Source organism: Antechinus flavipes, chromosome 4 (genome assembly GCF_016432865.1).
Source record: "Antechinus flavipes isolate AdamAnt ecotype Samford, QLD, Australia chromosome 4, AdamAnt_v2, whole genome shotgun sequence".
Classification (NCBI taxonomy): Eukaryota; Metazoa; Chordata; class Mammalia; order Dasyuromorphia; family Dasyuridae; genus Antechinus; species Antechinus flavipes.
The window spans coordinates 298,925,944-298,944,889 of NC_067401.1; the positions used below are offsets into that span (position 1 = coordinate 298,925,944).

Consider the following 18,946-nt stretch of genomic DNA (forward strand, 5'->3'; position numbering starts at 1 on the left):
GAAACTAAGTTTTTGAAGGACAGTTTTGTGAAAAAAGGATAACTTATGTTTAATTCCAGAAGAAATGGGTTAGAGAATTCAGTTTAGTGTAAGTTACACATAATGATAGAATAAATTAGACCATAAATTTCCTCAACCTGCTTTTGGCATAATGATTGAAGTATAACACTCTTGATACACTACATCATGTTGTAAAACTTTTTTGGAAAAATCTAATCTGAAATTTGAAACCATATAAAAATTGCTAGAAATAAATGAGAATGATAAGGCTTGTTCTAACAAAATTTATTATGCAGTAATTACAAAGGTTAAAGACTTCCATTTAAAATAAAAATAACATATAATTACACACATAATGTAGTACCTTGTAGAGTGATTTAAACAAATATCACAGGAAATATAGTATATTTTCAAATTGGAGAGACAAATACTTTCTCATTCACAGTGTTCATCGTGGTATAGGAAAGCCTGTTCACATAATAATTTGTAATAAAGTCATGCTCTTATTAACAGTTCATACAATACTGTGTTCAAAATAATTCTCTCAGAATGTGAAGTACCGGGCAAACCATTCCTGACGTTGGGGATCTGGAGAAGCCACTGGTGAAGCTTCACTCTGAGGAGGGCTAATTCATTAAAAAAAAGAAAGAAATTAAACACAATATTAAGCTTTGATATAAAACAAATTGAGACAAAGGATAATAATATAAAATTTAACTGATCCTTCATATCAGAAGCTATGTTTTGAGCATTTTACAATCCATCTGGCAAGATCCACTCCACTGAAGTGCATCAGCAGCTCAGATGAGAGTAATTAAAGAGTCAAAGCATAAAATTAAGAGTTAATACAATGGAAAAATAAGGTGCCAAATTATTTATTTATTTTTATTTATAGAAAAGCTATAGGAGAGGATATACCACAAGTATATTCTTTTAGCTTTCCCACTTATTTTTAGTTTGATTTTCTGAATCTGAAAAGGCATCAGATTCTTAAAAGAAATTGCTTACATATTTCATCTAGTAAAGTGTGCTAATATTTCACAAATATTTTGTAGTTTCATGTAAACTTCTTTAAAAATGGTGTGTTTAAAGCCAGTTTACTTTCTTCTCAAAATTTTCCAATAATAATTATTGTGATGATAAGTAGAAAAAAATGGTTGATAAGAAACTTAATACTAATTAAAGCCTTAAGGAGCTATTCAATAAAACAAAAGAATCCCTACCGTCTTTTGGGGAAATTATAAGTCACGCAACAATTTGTAATGGAAACTCCAGTAGTCATATTCCATGAGCTCATGCACATGCATCTTACTGATTCCTGAACATACTCATGCACAGGGAAAAATAAGCAACACAAAATATTTAACAGAATATACATTAGCATAAATTAGAATGTTCTTTTTTAATCATGATTCTTTATTCTTCTACTTTAAAGCACCTATCACTAACCATATGGCTAATTATTCACTTGAAACCAGTTTAAATATCCACCTTTGAGAATCTACAATTATTATTCAGTGTCTAATGACAGTGAATAGATTTGCTAACAGAAGGGGCCAAATAAATTAAAAGTAACAAAGCTCACTCATTTATTAAGCAAATACAAAATCCTGGCAGTATATCCAAGTTTAAATTATCTAAGGCCTAAAAATTTCAATTTCCTTCATAATTCATTAAATTATATGATATGTAATCATGAAATATAAGTTAATGTTTTTTTCTGTAGATATTTGAGTGATGATATTTATCCTGCATTAATTTTTCGGAGTTTCTATGTTTCCTATTTTGGCAATGTGCATAAACTAAGAAACTTCTGAAGTCCAATATGTAAGGACAATAGGAAAAAAGAAAATACTTTCATAACATTGAAAAGTGTCAGATAAGAACTGTTACCAATTGAAAAAAAATTAAAATTTTGCATTAAAATGAACTATTAAAAGGCAACTGGTAATACAATTATAAAATTGATAGAAAATACTTGGAGCTTAAGAATTATACTAAACTCTCAGTAAGGTTTTAGGAAATTGATTCATAATTTAAAAGTCACTTAGGAAATATAATTTAAACAAGAAAAAAGTACCATAATAAAGAGGCTATAAAATAGAATTTCACAGAAATATTGGTACTCCTAAGTTATTCTTATGCTAGTGAATTTTTGTCACTAAAAAGACAAGTTTCTTAAGTTAAAAAAAAAAAACCCACTGGTGAGGCAATGCTCACCTCAAAAATGTCTTGGGTTCTTTGGATGGTATGACTGTCTGTGGAAGTGGTTTGCTGCTGTTGAACTCAATATCATGGATGGGTGAATTAGGAATAGGATCCAGACGGTTAGGATGTCCATTGCCCACTCCACTAGGTTCCAGAACACTTAAATTGGGAACACTCACAAATCTGTTTGTTGATTTATCATTCTTCTTCTTTTGCTGCATTAAAAATAACACAGTATGAGGAAAGTCCTTGTGATCAGGACAGATGAGAAAATATGGGAATAATTTAATAAACTTTCATGAGAGTATTTTGGTAATTTCATCTTAAACTGGAGTGTCAAACTAGTCTTAAGCACTATGGGAAATTCTTGGAAGCTTTCTCTAATAATCTCTTTGGAATCCAGAAAAGAAATATTACAAATTCGAAAGAAATAGTAAGGAGAATTAAGGGGAGGGGAAAGCATATTCTGGGGGGAAGAATATTAGAAGTAAAATGGGAAACAAAAGGAAATACAGATACCATTATGTTAAAGGGTACTGACTAAATAAATATCAGGGGAAAGGACAATCAGGTATAACATTTAAAGGAATGGAGTCTTTGAAATTTAGTCAGCTATCCAAAGAAGTCTTTGGTTCCAAAAAAAATGTGGAATAAGAAAATGCTTCAAGCTATCTACTTTGATACATAGATTCATTGTAACCCATGAAGAATGGGTTTGATCAGAGCACCCACGTAATTCTGTAGAGATAAATTTAACTGGAAAAACTGTAAGAAATTCTTTATTTCCACTCAAGACACATGGTTGAGTTATAAAAATGATCATACTTTCAAATTCAGTGAAAAATATTCATGAAGACAAGCAATTAAATTTGCCTAATTAGATCTAATTTAGTAATTAATAATGGCATTAATTTGTACAGAACATTTAAAAAAACCCTGTAGGCTAGAGAATCCACAGTCAATCTATATTTATTTCATTCTTCATCCTGCAGGAATCTTTGAAATTCTCAGTGGTAAAATGAGAGATTGCTTCCCCACTATCTATCAATGTGAAAATAATGCAACACTAAAACCATTATGATTCTAAAGCAAGTCCTAAATTAGTCTGATGATAGGCTTCAGCCTCATTTTCCTTCCCCCAGCCTTTATAAGACCTGAGACTGGTAACTAGTGCAATTTAATCCCTCTAGACCTCTCACATTCCCCTAATCAATACTATATCCCATATTTGGATTGATGTAGCAGTTTTTTACTTTCATCATTAGAATCAATGAGGATTATTAAAATATAATATTTTAAAATATTATATACAATATTATTAAAATACAATCATTACAATTTGAAGAATAGTTTCTAAGAATCTGACATAGGAAATTATTCGTAATTTCATGTTAAAATGAATGTCCAAATTAACTATTTAAAAAGATGTAAGCATCTACTCTTTTAATTTTATTGTAATAGTTTTCAACTACTTAGCCATCTTTCTCTACTGTTGAAGTCACTGAATGATGTAGATTTAGTAAACAAAGGTAGAATTTTGTTGTTGTTGTTAAAATAAAAACTCAAGTGTTACACCAAACAACAATAAAAACCTTTAACATGTATTTTTCTGCATTTCAGATTTTGGGGATTACTGAATAAAGTAATGGTTATAAATTTGTTCTCAGTTAAAATATAAAGTGTAGAATCCCATCCCATGAAAATCCACCTTCCTCATCATCTTTACTTGACTCTGAAAGCTTATCTCAATTTAATAATTCCCAATGGCTAAATGTTGGTGAAATTTTATGAAACATGTAAATCTGAATTTTGGGATAATTTATCTTATTATTAAAGAGAATGATGGAGAGCTGGTAGCAATGAAATTTTGTATTCTATGTGTTGCAAACTGCAGCCCTCAGTCATGAAAAATTTATATGGTCTTCTGGGCTGAAAGCCTGAAGGAAATGTGGCCAAACCCATGGCTAGGCTACTAAGTTAGAATTTTAATAAAATTTTAAAATATCATCTATGCTAATGGTCTAAAACCTCTTTGCATATGAAAATATCTTTTTAGTATAAATAAAATGTCAAGGATCCCTCCCTAATTGCAGTTTTGTCAATGGCCATTCATTAATTCTAGATACACACGATTTCATAAAGTGTCTGAATTTGAAAATAATTTTACATGATTTGTATTTTTCATAGCATCTCTCTAAATATTTGAAAAATGATAATACATAAAATGAGACATCATTCAAACTACAGAAAGCATCTTTTTTTTCCTGCTTCTTTCATTTGCTGTAATATGAGATAGATTCAATGTAACAATCTTATAGCAAGAGTATTCATTCTACAGGCTGAGAACCATGGATCTTTATTACAAGTAGCACTACTATTCACACTAGATACAAATATAAATAGGTTTTTTCATTCTTGTTTTTTTAATCCTTTTGTCTCCACACATATTACCACTATAAATGCTGTTAAAATTGATAAACATTTGATAAACATTTGATATTCAACAGTTATCAAATATCTACTATGAATGGGGCATCACAATTAGGTACTATATTATATATGGCGCATGATTTCATGTATGTGTGATCCTTATCAACTTAATTTATCTATGAAGTTGTTCTATGTGACTGGAGAACAATTGAACCAAAGCTCATAATACATATGCAAGTTTATTCTTCAACAAAGTACCATAGAAAACTTAGGGAGAGCCTAAACATTTTACTTCATTCCACTTCTGATAGTTTATATCTACCACAGAAGTACATGTTCTGATAAAATACTCTCATTGTTTATAAGAGGCTATGAAGAGTATGAAGAGTTCCTTATTAACTTCATCAGAAGATCACAACTTACTTCAAGGACCCATAGTTGTAAAAACATGGGTATTTCTTTCCCTATTGCAGAATATTTTTATACGTTACTAATTATTATTATTATTATTTACTGTGGAGCAATTGAGATTAAATGACTTGTCTGGGGGGCATACAACTAGTAAGTGTCTGAAGTCACATTTGAACTCGGATCCTCTCAATTCCAAGGCCAGTGTTCTATCCACTGTGTTATCTAGCTGCCCCCAAATTACTAATTTTTGAGAGCTGCTTTGGATGAAAAGTTAAGCATTCTATGGCCAAACTACTAATAAACCTTTTCAAATTTAACTAGGCTCATCCTTGGGCAATCCATCAGTGAATCCAGTCTGAAACCTGATTTCAGTTTAGTTAAAGCTGAGAGAGCTTATCTTTACCTAAGATAATCTTTGAGAAATCAGGATAACTCTCCAAGCCATCTATATGGATAGATAAGGAAAATGTTAAGAGACTATTCTCAAGAGGTTTTTTTTTTTTTTTTAGAAAAAGAAGCAATAAAATGAGTTTAAAAATTCTTAAAGCATTTAGAAATATCAATTATTAGTTTCTCTTCAAAGTCAAGCTAATATCTCATTGTGGGGCAGCTAGATAGTGTGGAAAATAAGAGTACTGGGCTTCAAGTCAGGAAGACATCTTCCTCAGACACTTGCTAGCTATGTGACTGAGCAAAGCACTTAACTCTGTTTACCTCAATTCTTCATCTATAAAACCAGCTGGAGAAGGAAATGGCAAACGACTCAGTATCTATGCCAAAAAAACTCCAAATGGGTTCATGAAGAGATAGACATGACTAAAATAATTAAACAAAAATATATCTCATTGTGGCATGAGGAGAGTTTTAGTTCTCAAAAGCTATATCAGTGGAGTGCAGGCTCTGGCAGGTTTCATCATGATGAGTACTATCTGGATGACAGATTGAATTCTGTTAAGAATTACTCTAAGTAAGTACAAAAACTTCAATTAATAGGTTGGTAGTGAATTTTCCTTGTCTGTGGAAACTAATGAAACAATATTATTGCATAATGGATTAAAGCTCCTATGAGTCAAATTTTGAAAGTGGATATAGATAATGAATAGATTTGGCTCTACATTATTTGAAAGAGTAAAAAAAATATGAGACTGGTTTTCTTTTGTGGTAAGTTTAATCTTATTAACACTCCTTGTAGTAACTTTCTATTTATCAAGTCAAATTAATATAACATATCCTCTCAACAATATTTAAACATACCTTTACAAGAGGGTTAATAACACCAACAGTAGGATTTGCATTGAACATTTTATTGAAGTTAGTTTCTCGATTGACTAATTCCAGTTGGTAAAATTTATTATCATCCTAGGAACAAGAAATATTGATATTTTAGAATACTATAAAAATAATTTAAATATCTACTTGTTGTAAAATTTTTAATAAATATCAGCTATTTGCAATTTAAAATAAAACTACTTATAAATGCTTATTATACATCATATTCACTATTTTCTTTCTTTCTTTTTTTTTTTTTTTTGCTGAGGCAATTGGGGCTAAGTGACTTGCCCATGGTCATACAGCTAGGAAGTGTTAAGTGTCTGAGACTAGATTTGAACTCAGGTCTTCCTGACTTCAGGGCTGCTGCTCTATCCACTGCTTCACCTAGCTGCCCCTTATATTCACTATTTTCTAAGGAGAATCTGTTGCTACTGACAAAGCTAAGACTGTGGTCTCTAATTAAATTTTAAAATTTGCTGCTTCCCAATTCATAAATCTTTTTTCCCCAAAATCCTACTTCTATATGGCTTGAAAATAAGTATTCTTACTTCACTCTATCCCTGTTGTATTGGTTTGGCTACACAGTTTATGGAAGCTCTTTATATCTAAAATTCATGCTGTTTTCACAATTAGATCTCTACAAAATTATGATTAGATGCTCTCAGCTCTTTCCCCCTTTCCCCTTTCTAGTCTTAACATACTGTTTAATGCACAAATTCCCTCCAAAAACGGTCTTTTTTTTGTCTCTGTTGAATATATTTGGTAACAAACAACCTCTTTGAACTAGATTCATTCTAGTCCTAAATCTATGATCCTATGATCTAATGAGGCAGATCACTTCATTTTCCAACAACCTAAATTGTTCAGTGCTTCCTTATGTTTTTCAGTTGTTTCAATCATAACTGACTTTTTGCGACCCCATTAGGGATTTTCTTGGCAAAGATACTGGAGTAGTTTACCATTTCCTCCTCCAGCTCATTTTACAGATGAGGAAACTGAGTTAAACAGGGTTAAGTGACTTGCCCAGTATCACCCAGCTAGTAAGTGTCTGAAGCCAGATTTGAAATCAGGAAGAAAAGTCTTCCTGATTTCAGACCTGATACTTTCTCTATATGTGCTTTCTTAAATTGAGCTGAAATTTGCTTTCTTATATATTTGACCTATTTGTCCAAATCCTTTTCCCCTGGCAACTATACAAAATAAGTCTACTTGTATAACTGCATATGAAATAGTTGACCCTCTTCCAAGAACTCCTCCACTAGACTGTAGGCTCCATGAAGGGAGGCAATATGTATTGTCTAAACCTTGTACTTATGTACTCTGTGGGTAGCAGTCCTCTGTATTCACTAGGTGCTTTATAAATGATTTGAACTGAACATTTTGTTAATAAGGCAAAAGAGTTCCATAAATCAGTGCTGGGTTCAGGCTCTTTTTAAATGCTGCCTAAGTATTCTTATACAATGGTTAATTTTCCATATTCCCAGCAGAGAAGATCAATAAGAAAATTAGTGAATTAGTTTTCAGTTTCTATTTCCATTGCAAAAGAAAACTAAATAATGCTTGAGTTATGTCAGTCCATAAAATTTTTCTTCTGATTCCCTGTGTGAATCTCAAACATTATGAAATTCATTTACCCTTAGCATTAGTGCCTGCTGACTGAAAGCAAGCCTTATTATTTAAAACTAACACTTGGTTAGCCTTAACAAATGAAGTATAAGCAAGATACTAATTGATAACTGTGATATTTTTTAAAGTTGTTATAGGTTCCCCGCCCCCTTGGCCATATTATATGTTATAAGCATTCACTTTCAATAGTGGAATAAAACCACTAAGGGTTAGGGTTAGATATTTAACATTTAGATATTGTGCATGAAAGTTCATTCACATCACATTTTAACCAAAAAGAACACCGAATATCTTACAATTAGTTTCTTTATGACTTGGTCTCTCTCTGCAAGCAAGGTTTTCAAGTCTGCAATCATCTGTAAATCTTCGGTTCGTGACTCTCTCTTTATATATTTTTCTTCCATGTCTTCTAGTCTTTTTATGAAAACAGTAATATCTTTAGTTTACTGCTGACACAAGTGAGTTCCCTTGCAATACCAACAATTTCAAAAGAGTCTAATTGGATAATAATAGAAAACATTTATTTTCCTCAAAAACTTTAGTTTAATATTTTTGTTTATTCAGGTATAAAATGGTCTGAGTTAAAATAGTAACATAAAATTTCATCAAAATTTTAGCTTAAAGTATTTTATAGTGAAATCAGCAGTGTTAAACACAATTATTTTAAGTAACTCAAAAGCAATTGGGTAGTTAGGAGTGTGTGTGACTGGCCTAAGAAATATGGGTTTGACATTTTAAAAGATGAGAATACTTTTAGAGATAATTGTAAAAAAATTACCATTATATAAGATTTGGTGAAAGGCAACATGGTATAATGGATAGAAAGTTGACTTTTGGAGTCAGGAAATTTCAATTTGGATATATATTAGCTATTGACTCTGAGGAGATCAGCATCTTAGGCCTCCAAGCAACTTTCTAAGACTACAGAAGTTGCATCATAACTGCCTCATAACATTGGTGAATGAAGTTTCCTCACTGAGAATTCGTGACACAAATGACTCTATTCCCCTTCCTTTTCTTGAAAAAAGACTTGATAGAGCATGTATTCAGAAAAGGAACAGATACAGAAGGGGAAACAAAGATACACAAATGATACTTTAACTTCTCAAATTGTATGAATAAATAGTATATTGTTTTATATGTAAGTCAACCATGCTATGTGAAATATAATAGTTTTTTTAGGGATCAGACAAAACAAAATTGATCCCAATTCTGGCAATTCCAAGCATTAGCAATGATAATAAAAAGAAACCACAGAAGATATTGAAGAAGTTATTTTATGAGCAAAGGCAATGCAGAAGTGTTAAGAGATTCAAGGAAAAGATGGAAGAAGAATGGGGAAAGGAGACAGAGACACAAACACACACATGCATAGAAGAAACAGAGAAATCCTGATTATATTGACTATAGAACTTAAGAAGATATTTCTAGAAAGGAAAGTTAGAAATAACACTCTTGCTTTAATAGAACCTTAAAGTTTGAAATTGTTTGCTTTTAGTACTATAGGTTCAAAAATTCTTTGGAGATGGGAGAAAAAAATCTCCTAAATGTATATAAAGAGAGGATTATCCAAGTTACAACCACTTTGGATTGGAAAAAATATATTCTAGTTCTAATTTTGGTTCAATATTTAACTGGAAGTTATCTTGTAAAATACTGACTTTATAATTGTCAATTATAAAACCACCAAGATCAATAAAATTATAACAAGCAGAATTTAACCACATATTCTTAAAAGAGTTTAGAAAAGGTAGCTAGAACTAGTAGTTCTGGCTAGTAGTTCTACTAGAACCTCTAGTGTGGTGGGCTAGATCAAGACTAATCACAGCGGAATTGTTCTCCCCTTTTCCTGAGTTAAGGACAAGCTTATTTTGATGCTTCCTAGATTAGATGCAGTGAAGCCTTCTTAACATCTGAATAGGGTAGGAAAAGCAAAAACACTTCCCACCTACTGGGCAGCCTAGACAAGATCCACATGCAAGACTATATTTAGCATTTTTTACACTGATACTTTCTAACCAAGATTCAAGTGACTATATGCAGTATATTCTTATTGGAGCCAGAAGATGTCAGTGTTAACATTCTTCATCACAATAGCAAACCACATGACAGAGTGGGCTTCATGAAGTCCATCCAGAATACTTAGGAGGCAGTGGTGAAACGGATATATATTAGTTTGGAGTCTTATTTATTTCTAAGGATAGTGAAAAAACCATTACAATCAGCTCAGTCTACTATGCAAAATTAATTTAGCAGCATTGCCCTAAGATTATTAGCAATAACATAACTGAATTATTAAAGGAAGAAAGTGAGATGATTAAATTGAGAAACACCTAATAAATTTTAAGCATAAATGTGAAAACATTAAAGAAGATAACACAGGCACAGTGCTATATAGACATGCAAATATTTCTTGAGCATTTATTAGGCCTTCAGAATTCCAGCAAGAACATAGAAGTTTTAGCCTTAGCATCTTTAACCAATGCCCACCTGAAATCATCCTGACCTATTTTTAAAATTTTAATTCAGTACATTAAGATAAAAAAGTATATGTAAAAGTATCCCTGAAAGATCTTTATGAAAATTAAATATAAAAATAATTTAAAATGAGAGAGTGTTTCTGATCTTTCTCATTAGATCTTTTGTTGGAATCTCATTAAACAAACACAAATCTCTTTTTAATCCTAGGCAGAGACTCCAAAAGTTAAATGCTGGTAGATATCTCTTTAAGAAGAATACAAACATTCGAATTTTAGAAATAACCTGGAAAATCCTGTCAGAAAATTTCTGAACTGATAAAAACAATGTTATTTAAAAAGCAAACTGACTGTAAATTTTGTAAGCGTACTTTATTTTTGATCCAAGTCACTGATAAAAATTTAGAATGAAATGAGGCCAAAAACAAAACACAGTATCACATATCTATAAGTTGATATTATTCCATGAATCAGTATCCTTTGTATACATATTATTTCACATACTTTAAGAATTCAAATTTATGAATTAAAACTTTTTTTTTCTTCATCCATGACAATTTTATATTCTGGCCTGAAGTAATAGGTTCAATACAGTGTGTTCTTATAATTACAAAATTAGGATTAAAAATACTTGTCTCCCTCATTATTATCATAATTACCTAAATAGTATTTCTAACATTATTGGGACTGATTTATCTGAAATAACATTGACGTGAATAAAATAATATCCTCTTTACTAAAATCAATCAGAAGCATCCTATGTCTTTTTTTCTTACGTAATCCTCATTTATATGCTTCCATAAGTCCTCAATAAAGGAACCATATTGGAAGCCTTTTAAAAAATATACTTAAGGCTATCAATGTAGCTGGCATTATTTCTCATTCTTGTTATGTGACTTATTTATTTCATGCCATTGAATTACCCTCTTTCTTATATGTGTCATCATCAGTTATATGCTACACCTGTTGATGATTATCCTTTGTAATTAAAAAAGGCATTTTAATGATTAAAAAAACTGCTGATTTAATTTCTCTCAAAGAACTATCTCAAAATAAATAAGTTAAAAAGACAAATTGAATCATATTAGAAAAACTGCATAGGACTTTCCATGGTTCTAAGTTGCTCCCTACTGCAGAAGCCCATCTCTTTGATATTAGCATTCTCCTAGTGATGCAATAGGATTGTGAATTATGGAAATGCCATAATTTCAAAAGAGATAAAAATTTCTTCTTCCCTGAAGATCAAAAGAAATATGAATGATTTGGGTTAGCAGAAATCATCACCAGTATCTTATTTCATGTCAAAAGTAAATAAATATAATTATAATTATATAGGATATCAAGCATTTAATATGGCTAATAATTATAGGAAACATTAAGACTTTGCCATCATTTTTTAAACATTACTATGAGCAGTTTGTTTGTACTTGATATTTACTATCAGCATAAACTTTAACCATAGATAAAAATACTTATTATATGAAATCGATATATAATATACACATTAATACACACTAACTCAATAGGCTGTATATATGAGCTATATATTATAATCTAGGAAATATATTTTTATCAACTTTCTTCCCATTGTGAGTGGTTAACATTTATTCTTTTTTGGGAGGGGGAGGAAAGTATTTTTTTTAAACTGGTATTAGGAACGCCTGGTCAGGAAACTTCCTCTAACTATTCTGTAACTTATAGTCCGAGAGTGTTTACTGGGGACACTGAGAGATTAAGTGGCTTTCCCAGTGTTACAGAACCAATATGTGTTAGAAGTGGGACTTGAACCAAAGTCTTTCTCTGAGGTTAGCTCTTTCTGTTCATTATAGTATATTGCCTTCCAACACTGATCTACTAAAAGATAATAATACATTTCACCAAGAAGGCTTGATAGTGTTCCTAGGTTTGATGCAATTAATATAATTATGTCTGTGACTATAATTGAAGAATTTTGCAATTAATAGGGAACCTTGTTCGTATGCCAAGCAGGACATTTTCTGTGAGCCTTTAAATTGGTGGATACCTTTATTTGCTGTTATTCAATAGATTCCTGAATAAAGACATACCTATGATTGTACCTATTATAAAATCATGAACTAATAAAACATAAGCATGGGATACACATTATTTGAAAGTTACATCTAAGCTGAATTTTGTTCTACTAAATAAAATCCTAAAAAAGCTTAATTAACAGATATACCTAGGTATTCTATATATTTCTGTTAGTTGTGTGACAGTAAATCTGTGATTTACTATAGAAAACCATCTGCAAAAGCATACCTGTTCCCTTCTCATATTTTCATACATTATATTTTGTTTTACAGAAAATACTTTAAAAATAAACAAATAATAAATAAATCCAGATGTACTTTTATACTTTTTTGTCTTCTGCAATTAGGTACTGGTACAAAAGCTGGAATCCTTTTCATAGTGTTTTGTTTGCCTAGATTTGAAATCATTCTACAGCAAGATTATCAAGTGTCCTAAGAAATTGTACTTCTTGTTGGCTTTGGGTGCAGGATAAACATCAACATTTTTAATTTGTCATTCCAAGAAGAACATTAGCTATCCTCTTATTTATTATGTTTTCTCGCATATATTTTAAATGTATAAAATCTAATCCCTTCCCTATTATCAACTTAGTGGTCACCAATGATGGAACATTAAGATTAGCAGCAATTAAGAATTAAGAAGAACAGTTAAATTCTTTGTAGGTCATCTAAAGACTATGTGATTCTTAGCATGTTATGCTTCTTTCCTGTTCCTTGAATTCTATCACAGCAGAAATACTTTTTAGAGTCTTTCCTTTTTTGTGTCCATTTCTTGTGGTCCCTAAATTTGCTCTCTAGTGGTCAGTATCCTGGTAGAAACTTTTAGAAGGAGTCTTCACCAAAAATGCAATCAATAACCACAAAAGGTACAGTAATTACTATATAATACCTAATTTAGTAGTGAGAATTGCCATCTAATTAGGGATTAGCTATATCTATCAAGTCAGAGAAAGCTTACTCCAAAGTTTACAAGTTGAACTTTTTTTTCAGGCACATTTTCCTTTTTTGGTTGTTCTTGCTAAATGAAAGGGATAATAATGTTTTGTTTTGTTTGGGGCCTGACAAGATCAACCTAATATAATAGGTAATGAGTATGTATATGAAGTAATATTTTTAACACTAGTACATTTTTCAAACCTCCCAAAGTTATATATTTCTTCATTTAGACCTTTTATGTAGAGACTCTTTTTCCTGGTTATTTAAATATATTTAGCTCACTGGTTTTTTTTGTTTGTTTGTTTGTTTTGGTTTTTTTTGTTTTTTTGCTGAGGCAATTGGGTTAAGCGATTTGCCCACGGTCACACAGCTAGAAATGTTAAGTGTCTGAGGCCAGATATGAGTGTTAAATGTCTGAGGCTCCGATTTGAACACACGTCCTCTTGACTTCAGGGCTGGTGCTCTAGCCACTGTGCCACATAGCTGCCCCGCTCATTAATTCTTTAAATTTATTTTTAATTTCAATTTAAATAAATTTAGCCAATATATGCAATATCATACTACATGTATAATGATATGCAATGTATAATATAATATTTAAATATAATTGTATAATACTTATATAATAAATAGATTTAAATATATTTCTCAATGAGGAATAAAACTTCATATAATGTCATTTAAGGGAATCAAATTCCCACAAAGCTGAAAGATTATCTTGAGTATGTGGTGGAAAACATAAAAAAATTCTATTTATTAGTTTCAGACTGTGATTTTATTGGTTTAGAGAACAACTTTGGTAAGAAAACTCTCTTGTACCACTGTAGATCTGTAACTATTATACTCTATAATGCAGAGAATTACAGTTTCCTAGGGGATGGGAAAGTATTAAGTGTAATTAATAATCATTCTATAGAAAGTAGAAAATTACTATCATTTTTTAAAACCTTGTTTTGTAAGCATTGGTTAGTCTTTAAGCTTATGTCCAGCCTAACCTGGAGTTAACAATGAAATCTCTGAGATTCACTAAATCTTAAACAAGGGTAGGTATCAGAAAATGGAAGCTACTCCAGAGTCATCTCTGAGATGAATTAGTTCCAGTGCTTCTAAAGAGCATCTAATTTTATAGGAAGTTCTCAGGGACAGGTTAATTTAGATATTATAGTTTCTGCATTGGTTAGATTTCTTAAGTACCTCATAAAACCTGATTCTAGAGGACCAATGATGAAGTATACTAGATCCCACTGCCTAACAGAGAGGTGATGGACTTAGGGTGTAGGCAGAAAAATATGTTTTAGATATGGCCAATGTAGAAATTTGTTTGTTTTTGTTTTTTAATGGGGGCATGGGAAGGTAAGAAACAGAGCTTTGCTAATTAAATAATTAAAAATTTAAATTTAAAAGATTATGTAGCTCATTTATTCTCTCTAAGTGCCACCATTAATTATTAATTGAATACCAAAAGATTCCTTTGTATCACCAATTTCAATCCAAGACAGTCTCAAAATCAAACATTTCAGAACATTGCCCAGAAATATTCAACAGTTCAAAAGAAGCTTCTTGAGAAATAAACATAAGGCTTCAGTTATTTGATCCAATTTCTAGGCTAATAAAAGCAAAAATCCGCCTCCACTCCCAATTAATGACTAATAAAGGATCAAAGTAGATATTTAAAAACTATTCAGCCAATTTAAGCAAATATTAAAAAAAAACAAAAAATACCTACACTTCATATTTATTTGGCTTTTTCATCCAACTATCTGTACTAAAGTTGAGATTTCATCTCATATTGATCTAATACCTACATCATTAAAAAAAAAATCAACCAGGGGTAGCTAGATGGCATAGTGGATAGAATACCAGTTCTAAAGTCAGGAGGACCTGAGTTCAAATCTGGTCTCAGACACTTAACACTTTCTAGTTATGTGACCCTGGGCAAGTCACTTAACCCCAATTGCCACGGGGGGGGGGGGGGAGAAGTAAAATAATACAAGGCTTAGACCATTCTTACCCCTTAAATTTATAGTTTAAATAGAAAAGACATATACATTTTTCTTTTGGTAAGAAAAATTTTGTTTCTTTAGGTGAAGTAGTTTTTCTTGATTTCTTACTGTGTTCTGGGTAGATCAAATTGACAAAATAATAAGGCATGATCAATAAAGTCTACTTTTTCTCATAAGTAATCTACCATTAAAAGAAATGGGATTCTTTCATGTTAATAATTCATGTCTATTTACTGAATTATAGAATTAATATTTTTTTCTTTTTCCTTTGAATTGGAGACAAAGGTCACATCGATTTGTTTTCTTTCCTCTCTCTCCTCCAAATAAGCTTTTATAATTAAAGCACATTCTTATTGTATATATTCTATTGTACAGGCAGTCTTAGATGGTATTGGCAGGTAGAACTTTGTTATCTATGAAAAGTAGTACTGTTGGCCTAATTTGAAAAGCTGGGCTCTTTTGAATTTTATTCAAAAATTATTTAAAAATATTTTTGTAGAGTGTAATAAAAAATAGATAGAATTTTTTCCTTGGAATTTATTATTTAATTCTTTTGAGGTGAATTCAGATGAATTGCTATCTTAAGATAGCTATTGTCCTAACAGTAATGTAAACAGCATAAAGCAGTTTGTTTCAAATATTTTCTTAGTATATGTGCAATTTGTTTAAATATTTCCTTACTGTATGTGCAATCATAGTAAAGGAGGATATAATAATTCAACTGGCTTACAGGTTTATCCTAATTAAGGAATCTATCACACTGAAATAGTTATGTGTAAGATACATTTTATAAGAACTTTTTGTTATCTCTAAACTATAGTAAAAATATTAATAGCTAGTCTGTCAGATATATCTCTTTACTTAAACTTAACTATATATGAATTTTGCTTAATATAATGAAACTTACGAAATTTGTAAAGCTGAATTTATTTCCTTGAGTAGCTCGTTAGTCTTATTAAAATCTGCCCGCAAGATATTTTTCTCTCTGAGGTGGTCTGCTGTCATGACATCCAGCTCTTTTTCAAGTTTCTTGTTAAAATCTTGCTCATGCAACCTGTTTAATTTATTTTTTTTGTTAAGAAAAAGTTATTTATAAGTCAGTTTTTATTTTACTGTATTCTGCCAGATTTGAAATGGCTACATACATGGAAAGTTTTATAGACATAATCTATATTATGCTACTTATTTCTCTGATCTTCTAGTTGTGTCCTTTAATACTTTTTAAAAACATTTTTTAAAATGTTTAGTTAATCATATTAATCTTGCAAAATTTATGAAAATACGCTATTTAAGCTATAAGTATTTCATATGTTATTTATACCACTATTGACAACAAATAATGAAAAATAGATTTCAACTCCTTAAGAAGATGGTATGTTGGCATTTTAAGATATAAAAACAGCCTAACTGTACCACATGATAATTTCTCATATCAAATAGCATTATTATGCACCCATTTTTTTAAAATGAGAAAAAATGTTATAGTGTAGGAAAAAATAATACCTTATTTGCTGGTTTGATTCACTGCGTATTCTGAGAATTTCTTTTCCCTTAAACTCCAACTCTTTGGTTAAAGCATTTATACTATCATGAAGATGTTGTATCTCTTTATCTAATTCAGATATATGGTGTTCTCTGTGCCTTAGTTCCTCTTGTAGATCTGATAGACGACACATATATTCCTCATCCTGTCAAAGAAAAAGAATTTTTAAATGTTTTAATACATTAGCAATCTGTTTATGTGTAAAGAGACAGATTCGGGTCACATGTACAAATTTAGATATTCCAAAGCACAAATCAATCTCACTTATACAATAAGCATTTAAGATCTTTCATGATTTAGTCTAAAGTTACTCTTTCAGCTTATCTTCCACTACTATACTTTACTTACTTTAGGTCCTAGTTAAAATGTAGTACTTAGTACTATGAAAATCTTGGTATGAATACTTCCATATCATTCCTCAAACAGTTTTTTCTAGCCTTTCCTTACTGTTGTCAGTCTGATTGCTATCAATTCCTCAAAATATGTTTCCAAAAAAATCTCTCTACTAATCAACTCTGATGGAACTAATCTCTCCCTTATATCAGTTTCCATAAATATGTTCATTAATTACATACTTTTCTCATGTTACATTTGTGTTTATGTAATCTCCCAATCATGAGGTCTATAAAGGCAGAGCCCATATCTTACTCTTATTTGTATCTTCCACAATATCTCACATATACTAAATAACCCAATATTTACTGAATGAATAAATAATTGGATTGGCTACTTTCCAACTACTTATAACTTTGTTCAGGTTTTGCTATAGCCTAAAAAAAAAAAATCCTTCCTTTTATGTTTGACTGCTCAACTCCTAGAAAAAGTAGAAGACAACATCCTGAAAAGATCATGAAGATTTGTGGGAGGAAACTGACAAGGGTCACATTGGATCAGAAAGCTTTGATAGGCTATGATGTTGGACAGAAATCAAAGATCCACAAGGTAACCATTCCTGGCACTCAGTACAGTGCCTTGCATAAAATACTCATTTATTTAATATTTGTTGAATTTTTAATACTGGGCTGCTGTTTTGGATCTACTCTTCCATAGATAAAGGGACTGGGATGAAATAATGGTGTGTATGGCACATGAACAAAGGATCCTTGTTCCTTGCCTGAAAAGACTTCTGTGAGTATAAAAAACAGTAGGAATGTGCCTCTTGTATACCTAAATTGCTTAGACTGAAAACTCTGTGTGTGTGTGTGTGTGTGTGTGTGTGTGTGTGTGTGTGTGCGCGTGTATATGTGTGTGTAAAAATAAAAAAAGAGAGATAGAGTTTGGAGGTAGGGAAAATAAACCTTCAGTGTTCTTCTTCCATCTGGTTCCTGTGATCCACCAAATTATATGTACATTATTTTGTCTAGCTATAACCTCTCTTTGAGGGCTTAGCCTGCATGCCTATATTCTTTGGATATTTAATATCATATGCTTTAGAATCGTGCAATTTCAGTTGGAGAGAATATTCCTTCCACTAACTAAGGGCAACTTAGAACAACTGATATAATGAAATTAGACTTTATTACTTAACACAATAAAAGGATTAAAATTTTAAAATATTTACTCCCCCATCAATTAATAATGTGTTACTACAGTATACTCAAAACCCCCAGCAAGACAGCTTAATCCTCCAAATTCTTTAAAAGAAAACAGAAATACAATAGTGCAAGCAGACTAAAATAGTGAAGCTTTTTGAACATTTAATTCATTAATATGATTTTCAGTTTGTGGAGAGCATGATTCTTTTATGGTATATTCCATTTTATTACAAGCTACAACTTGTAGCTTCATTTTCCAACTAACAAAATGGGAAACCTTATGGCTAGATTTCACCAGTGCACAAATAAAAATGTAAGACTTTCAATTAAAAATGCATAAAATAGTATTTCATTTGACAAAAGCATATATGCAAGAGTCAAATTTTCTTTAAAACAAAACTTCAACATATAAAAATAATAAAATAACTACTAAGATATTGACTTACATTATGGT

The 18,946-nt window shown here is 30.9% G+C and overlaps 1 protein-coding gene across 9 annotated transcripts in view; it reads right to left on the reverse strand.

Moving 5' to 3' along the window:
• Positions 1-268: 268 nt before the first annotated feature.
• Positions 269-18,946, reverse strand: part of FAM184A (family with sequence similarity 184 member A) — a 112,319-nt gene continuing 93,641 nt past the window's right edge. For 2 of the 9 annotated variants that reach the window (XM_051997631.1, XM_051997630.1), the window contains 6 exons: positions 16,918-17,102; positions 16,322-16,468; positions 8,244-8,361; positions 6,304-6,408; positions 2,221-2,423; positions 269-626 (listed from right to left, as the gene is read on the reverse strand). In XM_051997631.1, coding sequence (XP_051853591.1) covers positions 545-626; positions 2,221-2,423; positions 6,304-6,408; positions 8,244-8,361; positions 16,322-16,468; positions 16,918-17,102 — 840 coding nt within the window. In that variant the 3' untranslated portion in view covers positions 269-544. Of the gene's footprint in view, positions 627-1,223; positions 1,319-2,220; positions 2,424-6,303; positions 6,409-8,243; positions 8,362-16,321; positions 16,469-16,917; positions 17,103-18,946 lie in introns of those variants that run through there. The other 7 variants (XM_051997634.1, XM_051997633.1, XR_007953621.1 and 4 more) reach the window with 6 other exon arrangements.